Below are 25798 nucleotides of genomic sequence, written 5' to 3' on the forward strand. Positions count from 1 at the left end.
TGACAGAGGGCGATGATACTTAGACCTGAGTGCAAAAATTGAGGCTGTAGACCCTTCCAGAGCTGAGATATCGAAACTCAAAATTTCGACCCGAAAAAAAAAACGACAGTGTTTCCCCTTACGTTTTTTTTTTTTGGGCGAAAAATTAAGTATCCCCAATCTTCTCAAAACTCTGGAATCTGATAGAGGTCCATGATACTTAGACCTGAGTGCAAAAATTGAGGCCCTAGACCCTTCCAGAGCTGAGATATCGAAACTCAAAATTTCGACCCGAAAAAAAAAAACGACAGTGTTACCCCTTGCGTTTTTTTTTTGGGCGAAAAATTAAGTATCCCCTATCTTCTCAAAACTCCGGAGTCTGATAGAAGGCCATGAGACTTAGACCTGAGTGCAAAAATCGAGGCTTTAGACCCTTCCAGAGCTGAGATATCGAAACTCAAAATTTCGACCCGAAAAAAAAAACGACAATGTTACCCCTTACGTTTTTTTTGGGCGAAAAATTAAGTATTCCCAATCTTCTCAAAACTCTGGATTCTGATAGAGGGCCATGAGACTCAGACCTGAGTGCAGAAATGGAGGCTCTAGACCCTTCCAGAGCTGAGATATCGAAACTCAAAATTTCGACCCGAAAAAAAACCGACAGTGTTACCCCTTACGTTTTTTTTTTTTGGGCGAAAAATTAAGTATCCCAAATCTTCTCAAAACTCTGGATTCTGACAGAGGGCGATGATACTTAGACCTAAGTGCAAAAATTGAGGCTGTAGACCCTTCCAGAGCTGAGATATCGAAACTCAAAATTTCGACCCGAAAAAAAACACGACAGTGTTACCCCTTACGTTTTTTTTTTTTGGGCGAAAAATTAAGTTTCCCCAATCTTCTCAAAACTCTGGATTCTGATAGAGGGCTGTGAGACTTTGACCTGAGTGCAAAAATGGAGGCTCTAGACCCTTCCAGAGCTGAGATATCGAAACTCAAAATTTCGACCCGAAAAAAAAAAGACAGTGTTACCCCTTACGTTTTTCTTTTTTGGGCGAAAAATTAAGTATCCCCAATCTTCTCAAAACTCTGTATTCTTATAGAGAGCCATGAGACTTAGACCTGAGTGCAAAAATGGAGGCTGTAGACCCTTCCAGAGCTGAGATATCGAAACTCAAAATTTCTACCCGCAAAAAAAAAAAACGACAGTGTTACCCCTTACGTTTTTTTTTTTTTGGGCGAAAAATTAAGCATCCCCAATCTTCTCAAAACTCTGGATTCTGATAGAGGGCCATGAGACTTTGACCTGAGTGCAAAAATTGGAGGCTCTAGACCCTTCCAGAGCTGAGATATGGACATCCCACGTAGCATTTATGCCATTATAAAAATATTAGGATAAATGCTACGTGGGATCTCAATATCTCAGCTCTGGAAGGGTGTAGAGTCTCCATTTTTGCATTCAGGTCTAAGTTTCATGGCCCTCTATCAGAATCCAGAGTTTCAAGAAGATCAGAGAAACAAAAATTTTGACCCGAAAAAAAAACCCGACAAAACCCTTTCGGGTTTTTTTTGGTGCGAAAAAATAAGTTTCTCCAATCTTCTTGAAACTTTGGATTCTGATAGAGGGCCATGGGACTTAGACCTGAGCTGAGATATGGACATCCCACATAGCATTTTTGCCATTATAAAAATAGTGGGTTCATGGATGGTGGAATTATGGGATGGCACTTGGTGCCACAGACTACAGGGTCCCCCTGAGTGCAGTAAAATAGTTTTTATCATGAAAAAAAAACTCAACGTCATGAAATATAATTAATTGTTTTTCATGTTTGATTACTAGATACAATGTTTAAACATGCTACAGTGTTATGGTCACCAGTAGAATTATTAAAAAATTACTCTATCACATCCATGGTTGTAAGTGATGCTTTATTCTTCAGTACACAGGGTTTAAGATCTCAGGTCTTTATTGAATTTAGTCAAGTATTCATAGTGTTCTGTATGTTCACAAACAAGCATTCCTCACACATGTTCGCAGACAAATATAAAAAGGTGAGGGGCTTTTTTTTTCTTTTTGCAGATGGCATGTCAAGGCACTATTTTAACATAAATATGTGATCCTTCTACACAATTAAATGACAGTACAATGAAACTCGAGAGAGACTACAGACTGCATCATGTTCAGAGATCAAAGCTTCTTTAAATAGATATAAAAAACAAAGGTTTGAGGTTCTAGCTAAGTCTGTGCTCAGGATACTGTATCTCCAGTTTGTTTGACCTTAACAGTGAGTTTACCCTCTGAAAGGTGGATGTGTGCACCAGGTGATCAGACTTAATGAAAGAGGGTTATGAGTTGAGCCAGGGGTGCTGTAGACACTCTGAAGCTGTGGCGCGCTTCTCTGGGATGAACTCCAGCATTGTGAGCAGGAAGTCGCTGAACTGGGCCGCTTGATCCAGAGGCCATTCGTACTTCTCCAATAGCACCTCAAACAATCCCCACGGCTTCAGGTTCGAGATGTGCCGCAGCTCACCTACACACACATACACACAAACACACACATGATCAAGAACATCAGAGAAACTAAAATTTTGACCCGAAAAAAAAAAACGACGTTTTTTTTTTTGGTGCGAAAAAATAAGTTTCTCCAATCTTCTTGAAACTCTGGATTCTGATAGAGGGCCATGGGACTTAGACCTGAGTGCAAAAATGGAGGCTCTAGACCCTTCCAGAGCTGAGATATGGACATCCGACGCAGCATTTATGCCATTATAAAAATAGTGGGATAAATGCTACGTGGGATCTATATCTCAGCTCTGGAAGGGCCTAGAGCCTCCATTTTTGCACTCAGGTCTAAGTCACATGGCCCTCTATCAGAATCCAGAGTTTCAAGAAGATTGGAGAAACTTATTTTTTTGCAAAATTTTGAGTTGCTCTGATCTTCTTGAAACTCTGGATTCTGATATCGGTAACCAAACCGAGTTGGAGCCCAAAACTCCGGGTGTGGGGAGCCCCTTTGGGTCCCCTTCAGACCCCACTGTCCCCAGCTCCTGGGACCTTCCGGTTCCGAGTTACGGCCACTTCCTGTCCAGATTTGACCGGATGTATCTCGGGAAACGAGCCAAGTTGGAACTCCGAACTCTGTGTGTGGGGAGGTACCAATGGGCCCTCCAATACCCCACTATTTGTCCATTAACCCACTATATTTGAAATGGGCCGTCTTTTTCAGCCTTTCGACCACTGAACAAGGACCGAGGGCCCTCAAACTTTTCCGCCCGCACCGGGGGGCCGTGGCGAGTCGGAAAACGGCGCCCCCTAGTCGATCAGCCATTGCGACGCGGGTTATTGGAAAAATAGTGGTTTTGCGGACGGGCGGCGTCTTTTTCGGCCTTTCGACCCCTGAACGAGGTCAGAGGGCCCCCAAACTTTTCCGCCCACACCAGGGGGCCGTGGTGAGTCAGAAAATGTAGCCCCTAGTCGATCGGCCATTGCGAAGCGGCGTCCACGAAACCACTATGGTGAATACATTCAATTAATGGGCGAGTGGGATTTTGACAGAAAGGTCCCAGGGGCCCCAAATTTTGCATGCTAACCCTTGGGCCCCCCTTGAGCAACATACTGACAACAGGGGGCGCTAGAGCAAAGGCAACACATTTGACCCCTTTAACCCTTATCTCGGGCCTACAGGCTCTTCCACTCATGTACCCTAAGAGGCTTTTGAGTGAAAGTTGGTTAAAAGTGGCACACTTGCTACAGGAAGGTCCTAGGTTTTCACCCTTCGGGGGCCCCTGGAGGGCCCAGATCTCAAATCTCAATGTGCCACGACCCTGCGCCCCCTTACGGGAGCCGTCCCACAGAACACTTATTTCGTAATGGTTTTGCGGACGAGCGTCCCTTTTTTTGACTTTCGACCACTGAACGAGGTCCAAGGCCCCCAAACATTTCTGCCCGCACCGTGGGGCCATGGCGAGAAGGAAAACGGCACCCCCTAGTCGTAAAAGTAAGCCGGGTTGGGGGCACCTCACCGTGCCCAGAGTGTGTGTGTGTGTGGGGGGGGGGGGGGTCTATGGCACTTTTGGTAAATATAGTAGGTTATTGGACAAATAGTGGTTCCGTGGAATGGGGGCGTGGGCCGGGAGTGGGGGCGTGGGTCTACAGCACTTTTGGTAAGTGGGTTACTGGACAAATAGTGGGTTCGTGGGACGGGGGCGTGGCCCGGGAGTGGGCGGGGAGTGGTCCCGTGACATTTGGTAATTATAGTGGGTTATTGGACAAATAGTGGGTTCGTGGGACGGGGGCGTGGCCCGGGAGTGGGTGGGTAGTATTCCGGGAATGTTTGACCAATATAGTGGGCCACTGGACAAATAGTGGGTCTGTGGGATGGGGGGGTGGTGGGGTTTCGCACTCCAGCGCCAACTAGAGGCGTCCAAATAACCCCTATCCCATGCAAATCAAGTCACGATCCGTTAAATCGAGGGTAGTCCTAAAAGGCCCACTCCCCACCAAGTCTATAGGAGAGTCATCCCACATCCCACGATCTCCTACGATCCCTCGGGGCCATTATGCGACCAATGGCAGCTTATTAATATGGGCTTTTGTTCACGAACCACCGGTTTGGACTAACTCTACTGTAGTACAACTTGTTTTAGAAAGTCACAATGAATCAGCAAACAAAACAGAATGAGTCATTCTGCTAAAAAGAATCAAGTGTCACTGGTATGAATCCTGAGACATTGAATTTTGAGTATGAATTGAGTAAGACATTGAGTATGAATTTTGAGACATTTTGATCTGGGGTCTAGTTAGAGATGTCGATGAAGAGGTGGGATTTTTTTCTTTCTACGGCAGTGGAGGAAAGACAAATCTTACACTAATCTAGTTCTGAGACACGAGAGGCTCTCGGTCACATTTCTCTGCGGTTTAGAAAGCAAGCGGAGAGAACTTTGCTAACGGGCTGATCTTCAGCAAGGATGTTCTGAGCTATTAATATCCTGAGCGTTCATCACATGTCTGAGGAAAACCCTTTCAGATTAAGCACTGAGCTAATAGAGCGGCATTTCATGATGTTCTGTGATTGGTCAATGGCCTCATGGCTGAATCTCATCTTCATTTTCTTCATGCAAACCTTTTTTGTGACATGGCCATGTTCTTCTTCAGATTCACCCTGATTGTGTTTAAACAGGCCGATTTAGCATTTTCTGAAGGGCATTGATAAGAATAGTGTTGGTCACCTCTCCGGTTGAAGTATTCTCTGGAGTATCTGCCTGAGAGGGCGCAGTGAGGAGGAATGGGACCCAACAGCTCAATGACGTGAGCTATATGATCTGAAAAACACATTTTTGGACTGGTTATCATTTATAAAAAGCAAACTAATATCTCTATTGTGTGTATATTAGGAATGCAAAACATATTAGTGTATGGTTCTATTAGACTGGACAGTTTTTAAGTGAACTGAGTTCTATATTTCTAGTGTTTTTTTTAAATAATTATCTCGATAGGGATTATATATAGATAGTACAAATATAGATATTTATATACGTCACACTTATTATAGTTAGCTAAAACCAAAACCATTTAAAAAACAACAACATTTTCTTTACTTGAAATAAAGGAAAGTTAAATCACAAATCACAAAAAAACTTGCCAGGGCAGCATTTCTCATTTTCATGTAGTTTAATTTGATGTGCTAAAATAACTAACAAACACTAAAACAACAATTTATAAAAAAAACCCTATATAGACATCTTTTAAAAAAACAACAAAAAGACCCTTTATTATAAAAACAAAACCTGAAAATATAAAAATAAAAAACATTGAATATATATATATATAAAAAAAATTATAGTACTTAAATGACACTAAAATAACACTTAGAATTAAATTATACATGTACTGTATGTCTCTCATTCATTTTTTTTACACATGACAATGATAGATTTTTTTAATGGTTTAGAAAGAATCTCTTCTGCTCATCAAGGCTGCATTTATTTGATAAAAACTACAGTACAAACAGTAATATTGTGAAACATTATTACAATTTAAAATAACTCTTTCCTACTTTAATATATTTTAGGAACACATTACATTTTGTGATGCAAATCTGTATTTTCAGCATCATTCCTGCAGTCTTCAGTGTCATATGATCCTTTAGAAATCATTCTAATATGCAGATTTCTAATATGCTGAAGTTTTCTAATATGCAGATTTCTAATATGCTGAAGATTTCTAATATACTGAACATTTCTAATATGTTGAAGACTTCTAATATACAGAAGATTTCTAATATGCTGATTTCTAATATGCAGATTTCTAATATGCTGATTTCTAATATGCTGAAGATTTCCAATATGTAGATAATATGCAGATTTCCAATATGCTGATTTCTAATATGCTGATTTGCTGTTCAATAAATATTTTGGATTATTAGCAGCAGCAACATTGAAAACAGTTGTGCTGCTTAATATTTTTGTGAAAAGCTGTGATACAGTTTTTGTCAGGATTCTTAGATTATTTCATCTTGAACGGTCATGTTTATATTCATGAACCCAGCCAAACAGCTCTGAGATTGATGCAAAGCAGAAAAGTATTGGAAATGACAAAAAAATCCTAGGCCCAATTTAATTATTTTAAGAGGAAATGTATTGTTCATCCCATGAATCATTGTGAATCAGATACTGGTCAAAACTACAGACCCACAGATACCGATAAGTAATATATAATACATATAAAAATTGTATCATGCCAATAACACTTGTTACATCTGAAACTAGATAAAAAAACTGAGGAAGAGCAAGACAACTGACCTTCATCTCGAGTGTAGTCCTCTCCTGAGTGAGGCTCAAACAGGTAGTCTCCAGTCGCCAACTCAAAAGCCTGTTGAGACACATGATGTTACAGCTCTATCACATGACCTCTTTGGATGTACAGATTAATGTATGTTCATCCGTCAGGCAGCAGGTTGTCTGAATGACTAGTTGACTAATTGGACTTAAGTAGTAGTGAGTGAACCGTGACTCTTGAACTCTATCACCCCATTTCTCTCGTCGGGGAAAAAGCAAACTGAGCTGAACTCAAATTTACAGACTGACAAATGATTCGGCGAAATGACTGTTTCTTCAAATAAAGCTTATGCTTAATTTGATACCACTCTCATTGGCCCTCTGTAATTTCACAGCGGGACCACCAATCACAGAGCTGAAAGCATTATGCAGAAAAATTATTATAGGGACATACACTGTTAAAATATACAACTATCCTGACTCATCACTTCTCAGACTGTTTTCTTTGTGACTGTGGAAAAGTGGATGTTGGATCAGTGCTGATTAGCATCAGTGTTAAACAAACACGTGCTTATAACATAGCTAATAATATAACAAAGCCTAAATATCTGCCTTATTTTCATTAAACAGTCGAACACAAGAACTGACATATGATTTCATCCTTTCTGATTTAACTACACTGACACTATTGGATGAGAACTCAACTTGTTTAGCTGGATAATAACATCTCTGTTTTCAACTTTAAAACTGAATCAAACTCATTTCATTATGAACTTTACAAAGTTTTTGAACCAAAAAAAAAATCAACACTGATTTCAGCTGAATAATGACTGCTTATTATTGTCTTTTTAAAGCCGCTTTACAGCAGAACTGAATCATTATTTTCCTGTTTATCACTGTAAAGCTGCTTTGAAATAATCTGTATATAAATAAAGAGGTGAGGACTTTGGTGAGGACATTGGTGGGAAAAGACTGACGGGGATGATCTTTATGAGACATTTCTTTTGTAAATTTGATGGTGGATTGCTTCAGTTATTGTTCATTTTATTTCAAGGTTTATTTGATGGTTTTAGTTTTTTTTTTTTTTTTTATTTAACCATTATTTAACCAGGAAGTCCCTTGAGACTGAGTCTCTTTTCCGAGGGAGACCTGGCCAAGACGGCACACCAGCTTCAATTTAAATACCAATACAACATAGTCAAAAACAAACAAACAAGCATCACACATAAAAGAAAAGAGCAGGTCACATATGGCAGTTACATTTTTGAGTTATATTGCATTTTAACATGGCCTTAAATTCATTTAATGGAACTAGATCATTTAGATGGAACAAATTTTTCAAGTAAGAGGAGGCTTTTTTTCCCAGCTTAACCATAATAACCCTGATGGTTAACCATAATAACCCTGATCGCACTGAATGAGTTCGTACCATACACGCAGTGCTCCATATGTCAGCAGGGGGTCCGTATTCGGCTCCGATCAGCACCTCCAGAGCTCGGTACTGACGCGTCTGGATGTCCTCGGTAAAGTGCTTGTGCTGACATGGAGGAGATGACATCAGTAAACATCATACATCGCCAGCGTCTGACGTGATCCACTTTTTGAATGGAATCAACAGTACTCACCACCCAGCATGCATTGCCTAGGTCTGCAATCTTGATGTGTATTTTATCTGCGTTCTGAGGTTCCAGAGGATTCACTAAGAAATCAGCGGCGGAGTATGCTGCAGGAAAAAAACACACCATCTTATCACTGATGTGAAAACTCCAGCAACATAATTACAGCCAAACAGAACAGATATGATGTTGAATTAAAAATCAAAGGCCTTTAAAAATAATACTGGTTTTCTTCACAGGGGAGTTGATACGAAAAGACAGACCTACTGTGAGCTACAAGGTTGTTAATCGATGTTATACACAGATGTATAGTAACGAAGTAGAACTACTTAAGTACTGTACTTAAGTACTAAAATGCTGTATCTATACTCTACTAGAGTATTGTTTTTTTCTCATAATTCTACTTTTACTTCAGTACATATTTTCAATGAATTTAATACTTTTACTTCGATATTTTTTTTAATGTTCTGCTAGTTACTCGTTACAATTATAAAAAATTTACAAATCATTCGTTGCAAGTTGGCTTTCATGCTGCCTAAATCACATGCCAGTTTTATCGGGTAATGATATTGATTGACACACACATTGACAACTAATGCAGGGGTTGTCCTGCATTGACATTTTTTTGGCGGCCACCAAAGCAAATTTGTATCCCACCAAAGCGCCTTATTTGATTGCTAGTTCAAACTTTTGACTACTTTCTTTAAAAATTACATGACACAATACTTGTACTTTTAGTACTTAAGTAGTGAATTTTAAAATAAACTACTTGCAATACTTAAGAACAAAAAATGTTGAATACTTTAGTACTTCTACTTAAGCGTGGTGCTTAAAGAGCACTTCAACTTCTACTCAAGTCACTTTTTTGATAGAGCACTTGTACTTTTACTCAAGTCCGAGTTTCTAGTACTTTATACATCTCTGATGTTATATGCTTTGGTGAAGCCATCAGTCGCATTAATTCAACTTAATTTTTAAATAATCCTGTTCAACAATAGGAATCCTGATGAAAAATTACACTACCATTACACAACCCAAAATTTAGCAAAGAAATCTCCACCAATCAGAGATTGTACACCAGCAAATAGCACCAAATTAACACTTTATCGCCCATCCACTCCCAAGAAGCACTGCGAATGATGTAGTCAGTGTCCAGTGTTGTGCCTGAACACATTCATTGAACGATAGTTCATGAAATCATTCATATTTTGGGCGAACGTGAACTGAACGTACTATATTAATGCCTGATGAACGTTATTGTGAAAGTGTTCATTCTGGTGCGTATCACATGCGTCATCAAGACAAGAAGCAGCAAGAAGTCGACAAAGCATCGACGAGGCGTCGCATTGTGTTTAAACAACAAGGTCGGTGAGGAAGGGAAATATCTGGTGGGTGTGTTTCATGGCTTATAACTCAAATCAAGAATGAGAAATTCCTATGAGAAAAAAACTTATAAAAGTGTTTGATTTAAAAAAAAAAGATTTCAAATCTAGACAGCAGTTGATGCATTCAGGAATGAGGTAAATGCCTCTGCCACTGAATCGTTGATTCACCCGATTGATTCAATCAAAACGCAGATTCGTTCTGTAACCTACATAGGTCTGGGGCGAGCGAGTTTAATCACAGATATGTAAGCATTTTGACAGCATAGCGAGACCGACATTCACCATTTGCAATGCTTCATGGGAGTGGGTGGAGCTTACGAGCTCTTCTGGCACGTTTTGCTTGTCGCGACTCTGATTGGTGGAATCTTATGCACAGCATTGTGGGTAATGTAGTTTTTCCACAACAAATTCCACTGTTAAACAATTCTTTTCAAAAAGAAGCTGAAACAATGAGATCTGATGACTCTGCCTCAACCCAGATACCACTCCAATGATAAGCTAATTTCCCCGAATGGCTTAATTGTCATAGAAAAGAACAAAGTCAACAGTTTTGTTTTTCTGCAATTTCTGCACCACATAGGGCGATCACATGCTGAGCAAATGGTCATCAATTGTCAAACAGGAGCAGGTGAGGGACTCTGAACACCATCTCAGACAATGGGGTGTCTCAACTTCATTAACATACAGACCACAGCTGTTACAACAAGAGTAACTACTTACATTGTGGGTTGTGCATTTTATCTGAATAAAAGGACTGAGTTTAGGATGTCTGGAATCAAACCCAAGGTGCTTTATGTACTTTGTCACTGCTACCCTGCAATAAACTGTCCTCATAACTTTTTTCTTACAGCTTTAACAGAAGCAAACAGCAGTTAACAACCTCATAGCTCACAGTAGAGCTCATAGTTTGTTTAAATTCAATTTTCCGATAGAGAAAATGAACTGTTGCACTTTATTGGTATTTTTCCATGAGCTGAAAGCAGAGTACGTACAGTTGGGAGAGAGCAGCGAGCGCTCAGTGGAGTATCCGGACAGTGTGGACAGAGCCGACTCAGAGGTAGCTGACAGGATGGAGCTGGACATCCCGGACAGGCCCGACCCAGGGCTGGAGAAGCGCAGGGGTCCGAAGCCGTTACAACCCTCCTCCAGCCACGACGAGCCCGATTCAGGACTGTGCTTAGTCAGAGCTCCTATGGAGGAGTGTCCGTTACCGTTCACTGTGAGACACATCAAAAACATCAATAAAATAAAATAAAATTTTTGAAAATAAAATTAAAATGAAGCAATAAAATGAATATTTTATTTTTGCTGAGCAAACCACTAAAATTAACTAAAATTTAATTTGAATGAAAACTAACTTTCTGAACAAGCAACTTTTAAATTTTGATTTAACCTACTTTTTTGTTTTTTCAATTAATATTTTACTGGAGATAAATGAACAATCTGAGGACAGATTATATGTGCATGTGATTTATGTAAAAAAGGAGAAGCTCCGTCAAAGCTTGATTCTCTTAAAAAAATCATCTTGATGTAGATGTCATCTTGCATTGGCAAATGGTTCATTAAGTCAGTGCATTAATTAGATTTCCAATTGATGGCCATTAATGCTGTATAACACTCTTTACAGAAATGCAAACACGTTTTGTCACTCGAGAAAAAAGATTTGTCATTAGCTTTGAGACGTCAGAGTGATTTTTTCTTTTCTTTTTACCCAGGAACAACAGGAGACGTGCATAATGGATGTGTCATTTTCTAGCTTGAAATATAGTCAAAAATGTTTTTAATTGATTTTACACATTAATCTTGTTAATGTTTACTGCACAAACTTTTTCTCCATAATGTGCATAATCTTTCAATCGTTCACAGAACGTCCCCACAAAGTATTTTACGCCTCATTTTTGAAATAATAATAATAATAATACATAAAAAATACTATTTTTAGTCCCTCAGCTCAAAAAGCCATCCTTCAATCATGTGAATCAACAATTTTTATGTTAAAAAGAGCAGAGCAAACATCACTAAAGTTAAATTCTCCACTTGTTCATGCTAAATTCAAATAAATGTATCTCACTTTGTGCTTTTCTGTCACCGTCCTCTCCGTCCTCACTGAGCCTCCAGAGCGCTCGTGTGTTTCCAGAAGCCTCCTGTGGCAAAACCCCATCTAGGTCCTCCATCCTCTGCAGGTCCAAAAGCCTCTCGTCCAACAGACGTTGCTGCCGTTTGGCTTTCCTCTTCAACTTCTTCTTCTTATTCTTTGATAATTTACCCATCTAAACACAGACAAACACACATAGGCAAAAAAAAAAGTGTTTTAAAGTGCTGAATAGCAATAATAAAAAAGCATGAAACTGAATTAAAAATACCTTCTAAAACAAGCATGATATCTGATGTTAGCTGATCAACCTGTGCAATTATGAATGTTATGTTTGCAAGAACAAACTAACCTCACACACTTATTTTGGTTAATCTGTTCTCATACGAACAGGATGTGATAAACAGAAGGTTGCTGGTTAAAAATCAACAAAAAAAGTGTCTTTAAATCTTAGGCCGTGTGTCCACCAAAGTGTTTTTCCACGCGCCTGGCGTATGTTTTCAATTGTTTTCAATGGGAGCGCCGTGTTTTTTAAACGGCATGAGCGTAACGAGGCGCTGAGCGTTTTTTCACGCTGAAGTGCAGATCGCCCAGCATTTTTTTACTGGTCGCCGAGAGTTGAAAAATGTTCAACTTTGGATAAAGTTGACTTTTTACCCAGCCGTCCAATCACAGTGGAGGAGGGGCGGGACTAAACCACACTGACCAACTGTCACAACATTCTTTCTATACAACATCAACCAACAGAGCTGACCGAACAAAATGAATGAAAAATAATACAATTTTTATTTTGAAACGAATTATCTACGAAATCAGTTACAAGTAAACTGTGCTGCGGATATTCGGTATCATAGCAACAAAAAGTTTTAACGGAAAAAACGCTGCGCTGCCAAAACGCTCTCAAGCGCCCAAAGCACGGCGTCTTCAGCAGAGCGTCAGCTGGCTAAAAACGCTTTGGTGGACACACGGCCTTAACCTAGATACTTAAACTCAAGTTACTCCGGGGGGATTGTCCTTGAAATAACTCACTTCATGGGTCGCCAACATTAGGCACAGGTGCCAGAAATGGCATGCAGAAGGGTTATTTTACTTAGTTACAGAAGCCAAACCTTCTGCATAAATTATAATTTTCACAACATGATGTGCAGGGTTCACTCAATTTTGCATGCACTCTAAGCTTACACTGACGCAGCATAAAGTCAATTCCGCAACGGGGGATATCTGACACGACTGAGCCATTTCCAGCTCTGGGACTATTTTGGGATGGCAGGACTGTTGCCATGTCTGTTGTCTGGTTGAGCCGTGACACGTCTGCTCTGCTAAGCCCAGCCTAACTGAACTGACCTGATGAACCCCCGTGTCTGGCGCTGTCTGTAAAACTACTGCTGAATGAATGAATGAGGCATTTATATAGCGCTTGCATATGTACTACTATCACATCAGGGAATCTCTCCTCAACCACCACCACCATGTGGATGACGCAACGGCGCCAGTGCGCTCACCACCAGTGATTGGAATAATGGCGTTATAAATAAACAGCGTTACTAACGAAACGGCGTTATCTTTCTCAGTAACGAGTAACAAATTACTGTCTCCCCCGTTACAACGCCGTTAACTCTAATGTCAATAAAACGCTGCACTGATGATAGCTCAGTTCACAACGACAAAACACAAAGTTTCCATTCAGAATCTTATTGGCATCCATTTCGGCGTCTCGCGCTCGTCATCCACACAAAACGTAACGTTAATTAACTATTTGGTCGGCTCGCAAGCCCAAACGAGTGCGTCCCTGTTGTTTTGTTTCCGGTCTAGCTATATCCGCTTGCGCTTTGGTCGACGAAGCAACAAAACGTCCCGAAATGAATGGGTTTCAGAGCGCAGTACCGCGCATGCCGCGTCCTGTTGCAAAAGCATATGAAAAAAACCGCTACACAGTTTGCTAGGCCAAAAAGAAAAGGTTAATCGCGCATTATAAAAATTTACGCCGTTAAAATGGGTTTGTGTTAACGCAGTTAATAACGCGTTTAACTTATAGCCCTAATTTAAAATAATATATTGAATTTTGTCCCACAGCAACATTACGATAGTGTAGATTAGTGTACAATGTTTCATAATAATAATTTGTTCTATAGTGTCCATTTAATTAATATAACATATTTAATATTGGGTGCATCCAAGTTATATGACATAGGCCTATTTTAACTTTTAAGTACCGTAACTTTCTTAAGTAGTTACTTTCCCTGGTAATTAGTTACTCTTATAATGATTTAATTCAGTTACTAACTCAGTTATTATTTATGAGAAGTAACTACACTGTAAAAAAATATTGATGATTTAACTTTAAAAAAAGTAAGTAACCTGGTTGCCTTAAACTTTTAAGTTCATTGAACTGGAAAAAGTGAGTTAATACAATGAAGGAGATTAATTTAACCACCAGAAACTCAAAATTAAATGTTATCTGAACTAAATAAATTATTTAAGTTGATTTGACAAAAGAAAAAATGTTGTGATTACTACACTGTAAAAAAAAAATGTTGGTTTAACTTAAAAAAGTAAGTAACCTGGGTTGCCTTCAAATTTTAAGTTGATTGAACTGGAAAAAGTGAGTTAATACAATGAATTAGATTAATTTAACCATAAGAAACTCAAAATAATAAGTTATCTCAACTAAATAAATTATTTTAAAGTTGATTTGACAAAAGAAAATATGTTGTGATAACAAATCTTGAAAATAGTGTCCCTGCTACTAATAAATCACACTTCCTGCTGTTGGTGCAGATATATATTTATCAAAGGTACTCGACTGGTTACTGTATATCATATGAATTGGGTCAATGTAATCTAAAGGGCTCAGTGAGGTGCACGCAATATGTCTGTCTGAAGAAAACAGAGGATACAATTGTGCAAAAGTTATAAACCTTATAAATCAATTATGATATTAATTAGCCATTGGTACGACATCTCAGAACATTTCCAGGTGAAACGATTTAAAAGACGGTGATGCACAGATGGAATCACAAGGACTGAGTAAATTAAAATATGCCACAATAAAGAAAATATAAAGCTGTTTAGCTAACCTAAAACATTAAGTTGAGACACCCAGAAAAAAATCCTGGATGGATAATTACTATTTTTAAACTTAAAGGAAATCTGCAGCCTAACATCAGAAAAAGCATAATAATAATAATTATTATTATTTCCGTATCTTGTTAATCCCAAATTAATTGATAATTGAATCACAAGCGCATGAATCGAATCGTGAAATTTGTCAACACCACCCAAATAATCTGAATAAACTGAATTATTGATATTCCACTCTTCCAAGTGGATAATTTTGAGATATCTTTTTTCTTTTCAATATTTCTTTCCTCATCTCAGTGGCAGAGACAGTCTTGCTTTTTCCCATTCATCTCATTTATATTCAGAAGAGAGGAAAATGTGACAGTAATTCGTGAAATCACTCTCAGCCATGCAGAGGTGGTGGCTGAAATAAGAAAAGCAGGAAACGGGGAGCGGGAACGCACCGGATGTCTGACTGACTGTCATGACATGAGAAAAGATAATGCTCCTGTCTGAGAACAGCTTACAGCACTGCTCTTTTCTCACTCTGAAAATAGTCCCTTTTAACTTTTATTCTAAAGAAGAAAATGAACCGAAATGCAGAGTGATTGGATGAAGGAACAAAGCTAGCTGGTTTAATGATCCAGCATGCGAACACCTCTGAAAGGTCTAATAATGTTAGTGAGGAGTTAACGGTGCGAAATCAACACATTTGTGGGGCGACACAGAGCATCAAGACCAAATCCACTGACTGGGCGAACACAAAAGAAATGTTCTCTTCATGCACTGAGCAAATTTATAAAAGATCAGTTATGGGCCAAAATGAAAGCATTTTTTGTATGTAGCTTGCATTTTCTGCACCCACATCAGTGGATCTGACCCTGGACATGGAGATGTGCCTCTTTCCCAGTGGTTCATGCCCGTGTATCTACAGAGGCAGGGGTGGGTTAGGGTTACAGCAGGCAGATTATAACAGTCATGTGTCTTTTTCACCAGGACAAACTACATCCTCTCTGTATTTCAGCAGGCACAACTCTGAACGTACCTGTTTTTCCCTTGGGGCCGTGCTAACTGCCGTCAGAACAGAGGAGGAAAGAGGGAAGGGACAGAAAACCACAATGATAATAATTATAATAATTTAAAATAAAAAGAAAACAGAGAAAGAAAAGATAGGACACCAGTTAGAAACCAAACAGACGACAGAGAAGAAATGAGAAATGATTGGCATATTCACCACAGAAGCAGAGGAGAAATGACGACCAGCATGCAGATCAATTTCATTGGCACATTTCTAGTCGATTCAAAGTTAAAAACACAACCTTGCTTGCTTGCTTGCTTACCTTTGTAACTTTACTTTGTAAAAAATTTGGAAAATAACCCCTAATCTATGACCTGGACTCAATTGTTGAGAAGGAAAGAACTGTGAGCTTGAGCTAACATTCACAGGAAGGCAAATCTGTGCAAAAAGGATTGGCCGTCACTGCTATAGTAAGGCTGTACTTTAAGTAGGGCTGCAAAAAACAAAATCTCGATAAAATCAGTAATGAAACAAAAAACAAACTTCTTTATATACAAGTTGGGTTCTGTTTTAAATTAGAAAAATTGAAGTACAACTGATCATTAGGTTGAGATCATCATATTGTGTTTTTATAGTTTATGCCAGGGATACTCAAATTAGATATCGCTCAAGGGACACTTTCAGAAAATGCAGGATGACCAGGGGTCAGTGAATAAATAACCAGGGAATACTTGATTTACATGTGGTATAGACAGAAGTATAAACCACAGAGCTACTGTATGTGTTACACCAGCCTCGTATTTCTGGTCAGTCTTTGAAAGGCATTTCCAGCATAATATCCAATGACAAAGAATTAAAAACTGTAAATCTTATTTATGCATGAATACATTAAAGTCGTGATGAAATGAAAAGGAGCACTGTGTATTGTGTCGTACATGATGGTGAAAAGAATAGGGACTTGGTGTGTTGGTTTGCGTTAGATGGGGCCATTTGTACTCCAAAACGTATGCAAATTTCAATAAAAGCTTGCATTCGATTGTAAGAAATTGGCGGGTTTTGTGCAGACTAAATCATTGAAGAAGTCTACCATACGTCACCAAGAGAAGTCTGTCATTTTCACCAGAAGATCGAGTTATGGCAATTTTTATAAAAAATTACAAGGTCAAAAATAAATAAATAAATCAAACATATGCATAGATGAATTGTTCACAATATGATCAGTAACATGAATTAAAAATTTGATTGTGAATTTTATGCTAACTTAATTAAATGAATAAATTAACTTTAATAAATTACTTTAGAAATACAATAAGACAAAGAAAAGGTCACACTAAACTAAAAATGAAGACTTTATTGAATTTCAACACTGATTAGGCTACCAAATAACAAAATCAAGCAACAAAATACACAGCATTACAATGATCTGTGGTCATACTGGAAGTCAGTAGTGTAGTGCGACAAAACTAAAACAGTGTTTCCATTGTAGACATTTTGATTAGTGGCCCATAGGCTGAACTTTGAGTATCCCTGGATTACAGCATTGTACGCTTTTTGTCGCATTACATGAATATTATAGGGTTGTCAACCGTAACAGCACTACCGATACCCATCGGTTCTAAAACAAATAGTTGATGGTACCAGCATTTCTGCAGTACCAATTGCACAGAGTATATTTGGTACCTGCTGATAGACGCTGCTTTCAAACGCTCGTTTCATGCTTGTTTGAGTGCTCTCTGAGCACCAAAGGTTTACAGTGTGTTTTAAGGTTGAGCCTTGTAGCCTAACCCTGTAAAGCAAGTGAACACTATGACCCATCAGAGGTGCTAGTCAGAAATCTGCTTAACACAGCTGAGGTAAAAGGTTTTCATTATAACCTTTTATTATAACCAACAAAGTGTTGGTTCATTGTATGACAGCTGTGGTGGATAAAAAGGGAGGCTCTTCTCTTGCTTTCAGTTTAATACCCATTCAAAATTTGAATATAATTTTTCATGTCTCGAAGTACACTGCAACGTTTCTGGATTGACAAACGTATTTTAATATGCGATTGAATCGGAAACTGTGATGACTGACAGTGATAACTATTTCATTCAAAAACTACAACCTCAACAGTTTGCTCTGGTATCGAGAAAAGCAAAATTTTACTGGTGTTTGTACCGACTATTGAAATGTTGGTACCATGACAACCCTAGAATACAATGTAAAATGTTTCTTTATATACTGTATATGATATAGTAAATGCATTTACTATGCAAGCATTAAATAAGTCTGAAGGGAGCGTTACGCAAATCTCAAGGTGAGTCTCAGGTGAGCTTGATGCGAGTTACACTTGAAAACAAAGAACAGTACCTGAAGAGCCGGAGGGGGGCGGAGCTCCAGCCTTCTGCCATATCGTGGCCTCTGCCGCCAGCCGTCTCACGTACACCTCATTCACGTCCAGCAAGATGTTCTCAGGCTTTATGTCTGTATGGATGATCTTGCATTTTGTGTGTAAGTAATCCAAGCCCTCAAGAACCTGGAGGAGAGAAATAAGATTAGGGATGTAAATTTACAGAAATTCCCATAATCAATCAGTAAATATTTAAATTAACAATCAATTAAACATTAGCCTTAACCAATTAAATCTTACTTAACAACCATTTTAACCAACACAAAATAGGTGTAAGCTTAAAGGGATGGTTCGGAGTAATTTCAACCTCGGGCCTCGAGGTCATTTCCGCGTTTTTGGTTAATATTGTTTCGAAAATACGGCGTGTTCGCTTCTTTTTTTCTTTATTTATCAGCTGCAAGTGTTTTGAGCATGAGAATCATCTCAAAATGCTTAATTGACTATCGATATATCGGTTAAATTATTATAGACAATTAATCGACCATCAATTAATCCTTAGCATCCCTAATCTGAACCCTTCCCAGGGGTTTGATGGACCTGCAATGTGTATACTGTATACTGGTAAAAACAAGCCTGAGAAACTTGTTTCTTTTTGACATTATTATGAACCCACCTGTCGAAGAATGCTCTTCACACAGACCAGAGGAAGACCCATGTAGTTCGATTTGATGATCCATTTCAACAGCTGGTGGCCGAGCACCTCTAGTACCATACACACATCTGAGAGGACAAGGAGTCAAGGACAGAGTCTGTGATTATTAAACCACAGGAAATAATCTATTATGCTATTTAAATATGGAGTCAGCCGTTTCCACGCATCCCAGAGTGAATGAGTGCCACAGTTTTGTCTGCTACAGATACTCAAGTGAGCTTTTTTGATAAAAAGCTAAAGTCAAATACAACACAGAAACTAGCTAAATAAATGTTCGGTTTAACCTTTATGGTTTAAAATGATGACAGAAAAATATTATTATTATTATTATTAATATTTATAATAACAAAATAATGTTTTTTTTTTCAAAAAACAGATTTTTTGTTTTTTCACAAAAAAAATCTGTTTTCTGTTGTATTTTCACCTTTATTTATTTTACCTATTATATCACATTTATATATTTATTTATTTAAACTCTGCGTATTGATAATTGATGAACTAAAAACGTGTGATGGATTAAGGGTATAATAAATCACATAAATATTATCTAAATCATACAAAATGATTATTCTAAATAGCATTACTAAAAGCAGAGCCCATCTAACGGAGAGCCTTGGCACTTCCTATTAGCCCCATTGTGTATCATCCTGGTTGCAGTTCCATTAGAATTCCACTGGAGGTGATCGCGGGCAAGAGAAAAATGAATGGGAGTCTATGGGGCTAAACGGCTAAAAGTGTCTCTTTCACCTGCTTGTCGTAAAATTAACAAAGATTTTATTGTTGATTCCGCAAGTTCAATATAGATTATAGGCCAAAAGTCGAATGAACGAGTACTTATGTCCTTTTGATTTCTTACAGGTTAGGCCGTTGTTGGCCGGAACACGCTAGCATTCTGCTATTGTGTGACATCATCACAGTTTTGAACGGATTTTTAGAACAGATAAGTGAACTTAAAAATGCAATTTTCAGCTGAGATTATTATCTTAGCCCTCCCTTTTGAATGCAACTTTAAAATTACTTGACAAAAAATTACATCCTGAGAAAAGTGGATTTATGGGGGTGAAACCCCATTGACTCCCACGAGGACCACGAGCGCCCCTGCATGGACAGAGACGTGTTACTGCAGCCAGTCCAGAACCCGGAAGTAACCAGCCAGTGCCAATTCTCTTCAATTAGACATTCTCTGCTAAAAGCCAGACAATTTTGTCTTTAAAATCATTTGCTATGTAGTGACCTTTAATTTGGAGTTGAAACAGGTGTAGTGACTTTATCCTTTGCTCACAGCTGATTGGTCCAAGTAGGTTTGCAACCTCTTACCTGGAACATAACTAGCCCCGGACCAGGTTAGCCGTGGAGCGTAGCCAAACCACTTTCATAGTGCCTAAAACCCAGGGCTGGCGCAAACTAACCTTAAACATACCTGGCTAGCCACCTAAACTGGCTTCATTGGTATAGGCCCCTGATATAACTTCTACAGCTAACAGAGGAGCATCAGCATGCTGATCACATGACAGGCAGTAAAGGATACGAACACCATTGACACCAGAGATTTTGAAGTCATCGATGAGCTGTACTACCCTCTCTCGTTTGGGGTCTGTGGGGTCGCTGTCTCGCACCTGAGGAAAAACGCTGTCAGAATATGTATTCATCTTTGTTTTTTAATTGACATAAAGATGGTTAATGTATTCAATTCTCAGACTTACACATTTCAGTAGTTTAATCTCATCCAGTGCAGTCTCAGTGTAGTGCTGGGCACTTTTAACCACTTTCAGAGCCACAAACCGTTTCCGTCTACAGACAAATTTCATATATTATTGAATTCACACAGACATGTGCGGCTTGCTATCCATACATGACTATCTGGCTATCCATAATCTGACCTCGGCTTACATCTCAATATTTAGAGATTGCACACCTAGTTCCAGCAGTTTAATCTCAGGGATTAGGATTCGTGTAGATCCCAGCATGTAAAATACTCACTGTAGATCCCAGCACAGCCATACAGTGGAGAAATGACCCCATCCCAGTTTCCTGACCACGTGATATCTGCCATTAAATAAGTCTCCAATCTTCACTGGATAATATCCTCCTGAAAATGAATTGTTATATAGCAATCATTCAACCAGTCATAATCATTCATCACTGCTGTAACAATAACAACGCGTATTTTACAACAGCTTTGAATGCAACTCATTCAATCAGAAATGGAAACATTTGTTTTGTAATATTAGTTGTTACTGTTATAATACTTGTTTCATAAAGTGAAGCTGTTTTGCACCAGTTATATTATTGATAACTAAAACTTATGCCTGGTTCAGATTATATGATTTTTTTTTTGTCTGTTACGATAGTCACTGTGTCAGATTACGCGATTTTGACTCCTAAAATCTTGGCATGTCGTGGACAAGACACATCATACTACACGTTGCTTGAACATGAAGAGCATGAACGAGTTGAGTTTGTGACAAAACCTTTTGCATTGCTTATTCCGTCTCATACTCAGAAAGTAGAACTGAAGTGACATTCATTACAAGATACTAGGTGACAAAAAATGTTTTAAAAAACGTGCGACACCTTTAATTTTAAAAGGCTTTTTAAACCTGCTAAGATTTATCCAGCCAAGAATAAGCCTAGAACTGCTTTTCTGATGGACGCAAATTCGTTATTTCAATTGTAGGCACGCGTGGCGAGATGAAAACATTGTGACATCTCATCTCAACAGGCCATGTGACAAAAACCAACCGATCAGCTTCGGCCTTTCGGTAACAACATCGAAAGCTCGGCCGAACAGCTGATCATTGCTGTACAGGGCGGCTTTTTATTTCTATTTCAAGTAGTAAAGCTAAGGCTAGAAATCTTTTGCTAATTCATTCTTTGCTAATACTTCCTCGTTCTCATGGAGAGCGCCGCTTTCTCCTTTCCAAAAGCGCTTTCTCTCCCGTGGCGTCTGTCGTTGCTATGCAACCATGAACAGAGGCGGCCTGGAAAAACGAGCGCGCTTCCCGCGCGCCTACATTTGAAATAACGAATTTGCATGTGCAGAAAAACTAGCTATGTGAATGGTCCCTTATGGCAATGTGACATTAGCCTTAATCGAAAATAGTTCCATATGTGGCTCTTTCCTCCTTTCTTGTCAACAAGTGGATTCAGAGCCACCGCATTAGCCGCGCCAGCGGTCGCCGTGTCTCAGTGTTTTTAGGTGTGTAGGTGAATGTCGTGATATTACTGGTCATGAGAAGATGCAGCGGTGCTGAAAATCCAGTGGTGGCGCTGTGCCGCTGTAAAATACATTGTAGGGGAAACACTGTATATATATATTTTTTCTTTTCTTTTTGTCCTGGCATTCTTTCTTGTGGTACCCTATCAGTGACATACCTGACTGACAGGCTCATTATGTGGGTCATTCTCTTCTCAGGTGTGAACCACAGCATTATTCATGATCATTCACGAATATTGCCTTTCCAAAAAAAAAAGTGTTGTACAAAATTTAAATCAATGTATTGTTTTATGTGAATGATTAGGCAGGATGATTTTCAGATCATTTTGAAGCAGAAACTCTAGGCAACAACACCCATTAGTCAAAAGTCTTGTGGACACATATTTAGTATGTGTTTTGTGGCCTTATTTCAGAAACTTTAAGTTTTAGTTTTTTCAATAACCATGCATAAACATTATTCTCTCAAAAATACAAACATGTACATGATGCTCACATATTATGGTAGCCCAGTTTGCGCTAAATAGAATGTAACGACTCCTTTGCCATTAATATGTTTTAATATGTGCATGTCAAAACATCTCAAGGACCCCAAAAACACCTTAGGCCACAGAGGGTTAATATTTTAATAATTTATCTTTTTTTCCCACAAACTAACTGTAATGAGATACACGTTTCTGAGACTTATATCATGTTGTTAGATTTTGGTGATATCGTCCATCTTTTTAGGTTGAACAACTTTATATATAGAATCAATATGTATCTTTAAAACTAGTTATACAGAAAATAAAACTGATTTCTGATGATAATCCTACCTTTACAGTAATCTGACGGATTCTCCTGCTCCTCGTCATCTGACCCGAGTAATTCTGCTGGGGGTGGGGAAAAGTCTGGAGGGGGAGGGCTCAGAGCTTGTGGTGGGGTCAGCTGATTGGACGGGTCCGGTGGAGTGGGAGGAGTCGTGGAGGGAACTGAAGGTAGGCCCAGTGAAGGTGTAATGGGAGTGGAAGGTGTGTCTGGAGACGAGAGGACGCTGGGTGAGGAAACCACTGTGATGGGAATGGAGTGAGGGAGGGGGGCTGGAGGCTGGAGGTCTGGTGGGCTCTGGGAAAGGTTTAACGGAGGCGTCGGGGGCGATTCTGGAGGGGTGGCGGATCTGTGGATGGTGAGGATGTGGCACAGTTCATCTGAGGAGGGGATCTGGGGTCTGAAGAGCAATAAAAAAAAGAGAAGAAGAGGTGTTTTAATACAACATCGGGTGGTTGGCATCCTGTGTGAAAGTACATTCTTCTACATTACGTCACTTCTTTGTTGTCTATGCCAAACACAGCCATGTTTAAAGGCGCAGAATGTTACTATTTATAATCAAGCATCACTGATGACAACTTCATAAATAATACATCAACAGCTACTACTTTTCATAAGCAATCTCTAGCGGTGACTTTCATACCTAGGGCTTATGATCTCACTCGAAATACATATTCTTCGACCATCTGTGTGCTTCAAAACATCAATGCAACATCTTAATATAAAGCCACACTGTGTCTCAGTCCATCTAGCTTTCAACAAGTACTTCCAAAGGGGTTAGCAACAGTGGTCAACCAAAATGTTTTTTTTTTTCCAATGATGATATCTAGAGAGCAACATGGCTATTATTATAATGGCAGAAATGGACATTATACACAATGACATTCTGTCAAAATAGAACAGTTTAACAACTACATCATTGTTTGATATTAATGATATTTCAGTGCAACATTAAAAGCATGCCATTTTTTGTCTGTGTTACTGGCATAAACAGTAATGGAAGCTGATGGTGTAAATATAATGTCTTGTTAGAATATGATACTTTGAGCACGTGATATTTATGTAGGAGAAGCACATACACATCTGTTCTACATCTTCTCGCTATACCGGCCTACTTACCGAAAATCTGAATCGCAGCACTGCCATGGACCCTTTTTACAGACTGTGATGACAGGATCGTTTTTTATATAACGACAATTGTGTTTGGCTTGAGGGTGATATGTGATAATTTCCCTTTAACCCTTTAGTTTGTCATTTCACTTATTTGACCGTTTTAGTCTTTACTGAAATTTGGTGTGTAGTAAATTTACAAATGTGTGAAAATGAGGTCTGTACATGATCTGTGTTTCTTATCCATGGTGTGTATTGTTCAGATTTTTTTTTCCAGGGGTGTGTTAAAATAGGTTCCACGTGCATGGACTGGGAGGGAGGGCCATGAGTCAATATGCTTATCTGGAGAAGTGACTCCCATGGCCACCCTCCTATATATTTTTAGCATCATCTCACAGAGTAGAAACCCAGATCTGGATTCTGCCCAGTTAGACACACTCACCCCAGCTCCAAACTAGAGATCTCCACTGCTGCTGCTGTTTTGCGGTGCTTCTTGTTTTTCCTCTTCTGCTTTTTTCCGAGGCTGTTCTGGGGAAGGCTGTTATCACTGCTGAATACTGCCAGGCATCAGAGAGAATATCATATAACAGAATACATATTAGACACGCTGTTATAGGCACCCCCACCCCCCCAATTCACTATGTATGAGTAACTAATGGAGGGCAATCCAGCAACATGCATAATCAGATCGAGGATATTTCATCGTAAACGGGCTATATGACTTTACTAATCCAATACATTTATCAATAATCCACCGATTAATTCATGCGAAAAGAAGAATCTGTGAACATCCAAACATTAGATCTTCTAAACGTGCTCGCGCTTAGCTTTACCGCTAACACGGGCTCTAGTCATCAAAACAAGCGTCATTTTAACCCTCCGACAAGCAGACACTGTTTCGTTTATACTCAAAACATATAATAAACCCACAGACATTAATATGTTTACGGCTGTTTGGCTGTTTTCTAATACAAACACTCTTACCGTTCATCGATATCATCGGGACAGCTGTCACCTCACGGAACGCACATTCGCTTCAGTAGGTCCTGCGCATGCGCACTGAGGCACTGTGTATTGACAACAGCTCACGCACAGACAGCCTCTGAGACAGCCTACATGGAATAAATACCAAATAATATTTTTATACAATTTTAACTTAGTTCTACTATTTGGCTACTTTCATTTCTGAATCAAAAAAAAAAAACATTTTCCACCTTAGACATCTAAGCCTTGTCTTTTTTCGAATTATTTATCTGAAGCAAGCAAACGTCATATATATATATATATATATATATATATATATATTGCTACCAGCTACTGTATGCCAAGCTGACCTGAGGAAGCAAAATGGCCCCTCTCTCTCTCTCTTTTTTTCGGCCTAAAGTGTCAAGGTTAAGACTAGGATGGCAGGACTGAAGTTAAGACTAGGATGGCAGGACTGAAGGAACACATCATGTTTTTCATTTGAATTATTTTAGTAACCTAATGTTTAACTTAGTCTATTTCCACTATATTTAGCTATAGCCTATATTTTTAGGCACATTCTAAACCTGTAACAAAATATATTTTTCCACCTCATTATTGAAGACTTTTTTCTTTTTCAAATGTGACTACAAAATAAAAGATATGTATATTATGTGTGACAATTTTCGGTAACTCTTTACAATAAGGTTGCATTGTTAACATGAACTAAGAATAAACA

The 25798-nt window shown here is 38.9% G+C and overlaps 1 protein-coding gene across 1 annotated transcript; it reads right to left on the reverse strand.

Annotated features, from left to right (window-relative positions):
• Positions 1-1886: 1886 nt before the first annotated feature.
• Positions 1887-25179, reverse strand: srpk3 (SRSF protein kinase 3). Its single transcript, XM_089119839.1, has 16 exons — positions 25081-25179; positions 24539-24653; positions 22995-23386; positions 20946-21054; positions 20669-20756; positions 20494-20581; positions 18927-19033; positions 18274-18439; positions 15952-15977; positions 11826-12024; positions 10747-10971; positions 8379-8476; positions 8183-8290; positions 6778-6847; positions 5206-5298; positions 1887-2507 (listed from the first exon to the last, which is right to left on the reverse strand). Exons 1-16 carry the CDS (start codon positions 25094-25096, stop codon positions 2323-2325), a joined length of 2085 nt encoding a protein of 694 aa, XP_088975965.1. The 5' UTR covers positions 25097-25179; the 3' UTR covers positions 1887-2322.
• Between the last annotated feature and the right edge of the window lie 619 nt (positions 25180-25798).

This window comes from Pimephales promelas, chromosome 14 (genome assembly GCF_988280905.1).
Source record: "Pimephales promelas chromosome 14, fPimPro1.hap1.1, whole genome shotgun sequence".
NCBI lineage: Eukaryota > Metazoa > Chordata > Actinopteri > Cypriniformes > Leuciscidae > Pimephales > Pimephales promelas.

Excerpts from the sequence above, each read along its gene's own strand:
- srpk3 (XM_089119839.1), bottom strand. Across the intron at positions 18,440-18,926 it reads TGAAGAGCATTCTTCGACAG|GTTCTTGAGGGCTTGGATTA; the intron begins GTGGGTTCATAA and ends TCTCTCCTCCAG. Across the intron at positions 12,025-15,951 it reads CGGCCCCAAGGGAAAAACAG|ATGGGTAAATTATCAAAGAA; the intron begins GTACGTTCAGAG and ends GTCTGTGTTTAG.